We start from the raw sequence: 2,968 nt of genomic DNA on the forward strand, positions 1-2,968 counted from the left end.
AACAGGAGCTGTCTGGGGTATGGCTCTGTTTGCCTTCCTCTGAATGACTTCCTGCAGCAAGAAGCATCCTTGCACCCTTCCTCCCAGCCTCAGCACAGCTTCCCTCAGCGCAGCACAGTGCTGTTCCCACCAGCTCCAGCAGCCCAGCCCTGGCTCCCTGCTGAGCTATGGTGCCCCAGCAGCAGACTTTGGGGTCTAGCAGGATATCAGCCCCACATCCCCACTGTCATCTGTCCCCATACCTTCCTCTCCGCAGAGGCAGCACACACTGCCAGGGCCAGGGCGAGGACCAGGGCAAAGGCACTTCTCCCCATGGGTGCAAGGCTGCTAAGAGCTCCTCCCAGCCCTGCAGCCCGGTGCCCTTTATAGGGCTGTAACTGGAGCCCCACCAGCACCAGGATGGCAGCTGTGAGATGAGTGGCTTGATGTCAGGGTGCCCGGAACAGGCGAGGGAGGTGGGCAGGTCTGCATGACCTGGTCAGGGCTGAAGGAATGCAGAAATAAACACGGCTAGGCAGAGGGGTGGGGACACAAGTTTTTTATAAGGCCCTATAGTAGCCTGTAAAGCATCAATACCTTCTTTGGGAATCTGCCTCCCATGCACAAAGGCTGGAAATTACCACCTATTTCAACATTTACCCCCTCCCTGTTTTGCTGCTGCCACTGCCTGATGAGGATGCTGCAGCGCTGCACAGAAGGGAAAGTTTACTCATTTTAGAAGCAGTAGCATTTCTTCAGCCTTTTCTGGATGTCAACTGCTGATTTTGATGCTTTTGCTTTTACTTTTGTAAGAGTTGGAGGAAGAAGTAACCGCAGTAACGTTACTGAGGTCCCAGTGAGTGTGTTTGCTAAACACAGAGTGTGATAACCAGCATTGTATTCACACTTCTTCCCTGTATTGGCTGCTCTAAAGGATCTTTGATGTGAAAAATGCAGCATGCACCGTCCCTGTCTCCCTGAGCCATGCCTTTGCTGTGGTGCCTGGAGCAGCCATATGGCTGTGGCAGCTGAAAATTCAGGTGGGACTCAGCTGAATCAAGACCTGCTGTGTTCAAGACAACAATGTTTGGGGCAGGGCGCGGCAACAGGGCTGCAGTGTGCAAACTGGGGGTGGGGAGTGCCCCTTTGGGGTGGCACCTCTCAGTGCCCACTGCTAGCCCTGGCACATGCTGGCACCCTGCGCTCAGCACACGTCTCTCTCATCTAGGTAACCTCAAAAGCTGGGCTGAGTGGAAAACATCCCTCTCCCAGCACGTCCCTCCTCCTGTTTGTCTTTTTCAGTCCCAAATTCCTGGCCTATCATAGGTACTCTGAAAAATTCCCCCTGGGGAGCCTTTTGCTGTTGTCCTGGTTGCCACACCCTGTTCTTTTGGCCTGACACCAGCTCCTGCCTTTCTGTGATGTTTGCAGGGACAAGCCACTTTGTTAGAGATCCCAGGGTGGTGCCAGGTTTCCCCCCAGTTCATGGCACCATGCTGCAGCTTTGCTAGAGCTGGGCCAGGCTCAATGGACTGCGCAGCTGCAGTGCTGTCATCCCTGGGGCTGGAGTATTTTCATAACACTTCTGCAAGAGGCTTTCCCTTCACCCACGGACCTGCCAAAAGCTTTGTGCCAAAAGAGCTGACTAAGTTTGGCAAGTGTCCACAGAGGCATATAGAGAGACACTGCCAAAATGCAATAGTAGAGAAGGGGAAAATCCCTGAGTGTAACCCAGGGGGATGGGATGGGATGGGATTGGATTTGGTGGGATGGGGTCTTTAACTTGTGTGCATTTTACTTGAGGTGCCATACAGCACAAAGTTAATCAGCATCTGAAATCTACTGATAATGCTGCCTCCATTGCCCAATCCAACAGAGTGATTCCCAGTGCTGGAAACGGTCTGGTGGGAATGGATATGAAGGTACTGCAAGGAAGTGAGCTGAATTCAGGATGTTGCTGCTAGCCCTGCCACCATTAGGCAGGTGGGGAATGATGACACAGGGGGGAAGTTTGCGTTCAAATGAGATGGGAAATGAGCCCAGGGAGGCGGATGGGTGGGATCAGGGATTAATGCAGATGTCCCTGCAGCAGGGCAGTGGCGAGGCCTCACCTCAGCAGGGGCATCTTTGGGGACAGAAGGTGTAGCAAGGACAGACTCTAAGAAAAGGTAGCAACAGCTGATGATTTTAAAATTTTATTCTCGGCTGGGAGGCAGGTTTTTCTTGCATTGTTGGGGGTTAGGCTGCAGCCAGACCATCCCATCATGGGCCTGGTGAAGACACAGCCTCACAGGGAGGGGACAAGCTCGGCAGGATCTTTCCTTTTGTGGTGCGTTTGCGTGTGAAGACATTTCTGCCCACCCTGTGAGAAGACGAGAGTTCTGCTAGGATGACCCACAGACACTGCCCACTCAGAGCTGCCAGCGCTCGCAGCAGTGATGGGGTGTCCCCGAATTCCCCCCAAGTTTCCTCAAGTGAGGACCCCTCTGTGGGATTAGTGTCTCCCATATCCCCCCACTACCTCGTGGCTTTCCAGTCCTCCTCAAGGGACCCGACAGCTTCACGCAGCAGCCACATGGTGCTCAGCGTCTCCTTTCCACCTGCATCCACAAAGCATTGCCCCACGAAGGCGGTGGTGGCATCTGGGGGGAAGCACTTATTGGGAGATCCGTGGGGAAACTGGCTTCTTCCCCTCCCCCATGTCCTCCCAGACACAGCTGTGTTCCTGTTCCTGCTCCAATGGCCACACAACCACCAAACCCATGCTGGGGGGCTCCTCCCTTCCCTGTGGCTCCTTCAGGTAAGGCAGGATTTGTAGCATCACATCCCAGTTGTGCTAACACGGTCTGGACACACCGTGGATGCCCCAAGGATGCTGGGTGAGGAGAGGCTCCCCTGTTCAAGCCCAGCATTGCCCCTTAGCACCATGCTGTGCAGCTGTGGCTGCTTAGCTGCACCAGAGCATCACCCAGCTGAACTCCTGGCGAAA

The 2,968-nt window shown here is 54.3% G+C and overlaps 2 protein-coding genes across 2 annotated transcripts in view; both read right to left on the reverse strand.

Annotated features, from left to right (window-relative positions):
- Positions 1-314, reverse strand: part of LOC102042155 (avidin-like) — a 1,464-nt gene extending 1,150 nt beyond the window's left edge. The window contains exon 1 of the mRNA XM_005428359.1: positions 243-314. Within this exon, the coding sequence (XP_005428416.1) occupies positions 243-314 (72 nt within the window). The remainder of the gene's footprint in view (positions 1-242) is intronic.
- A 1,927-nt stretch (positions 315-2,241) lies between these two features.
- The window catches only part of LOC102044656 (avidin-like), a 2,106-nt gene continuing 1,379 nt past the window's right edge, over positions 2,242-2,968 (reverse strand). Inside the window, exons 3-4 of the mRNA XM_005428372.1 lie at positions 2,501-2,621; positions 2,242-2,341 (exon numbers count right to left, since the gene is read on the reverse strand). Coding sequence (XP_005428429.1) covers positions 2,242-2,341; positions 2,501-2,621 — 221 coding nt within the window. The remainder of the gene's footprint in view (positions 2,342-2,500; positions 2,622-2,968) is intronic.

The sequence above is a fragment of the Geospiza fortis genome, unplaced genomic scaffold, assembly GCF_000277835.1.
Source record: "Geospiza fortis unplaced genomic scaffold, GeoFor_1.0 scaffold174, whole genome shotgun sequence".
NCBI classification, from domain to species: Eukaryota; Metazoa; Chordata; class Aves; order Passeriformes; family Thraupidae; genus Geospiza; species Geospiza fortis.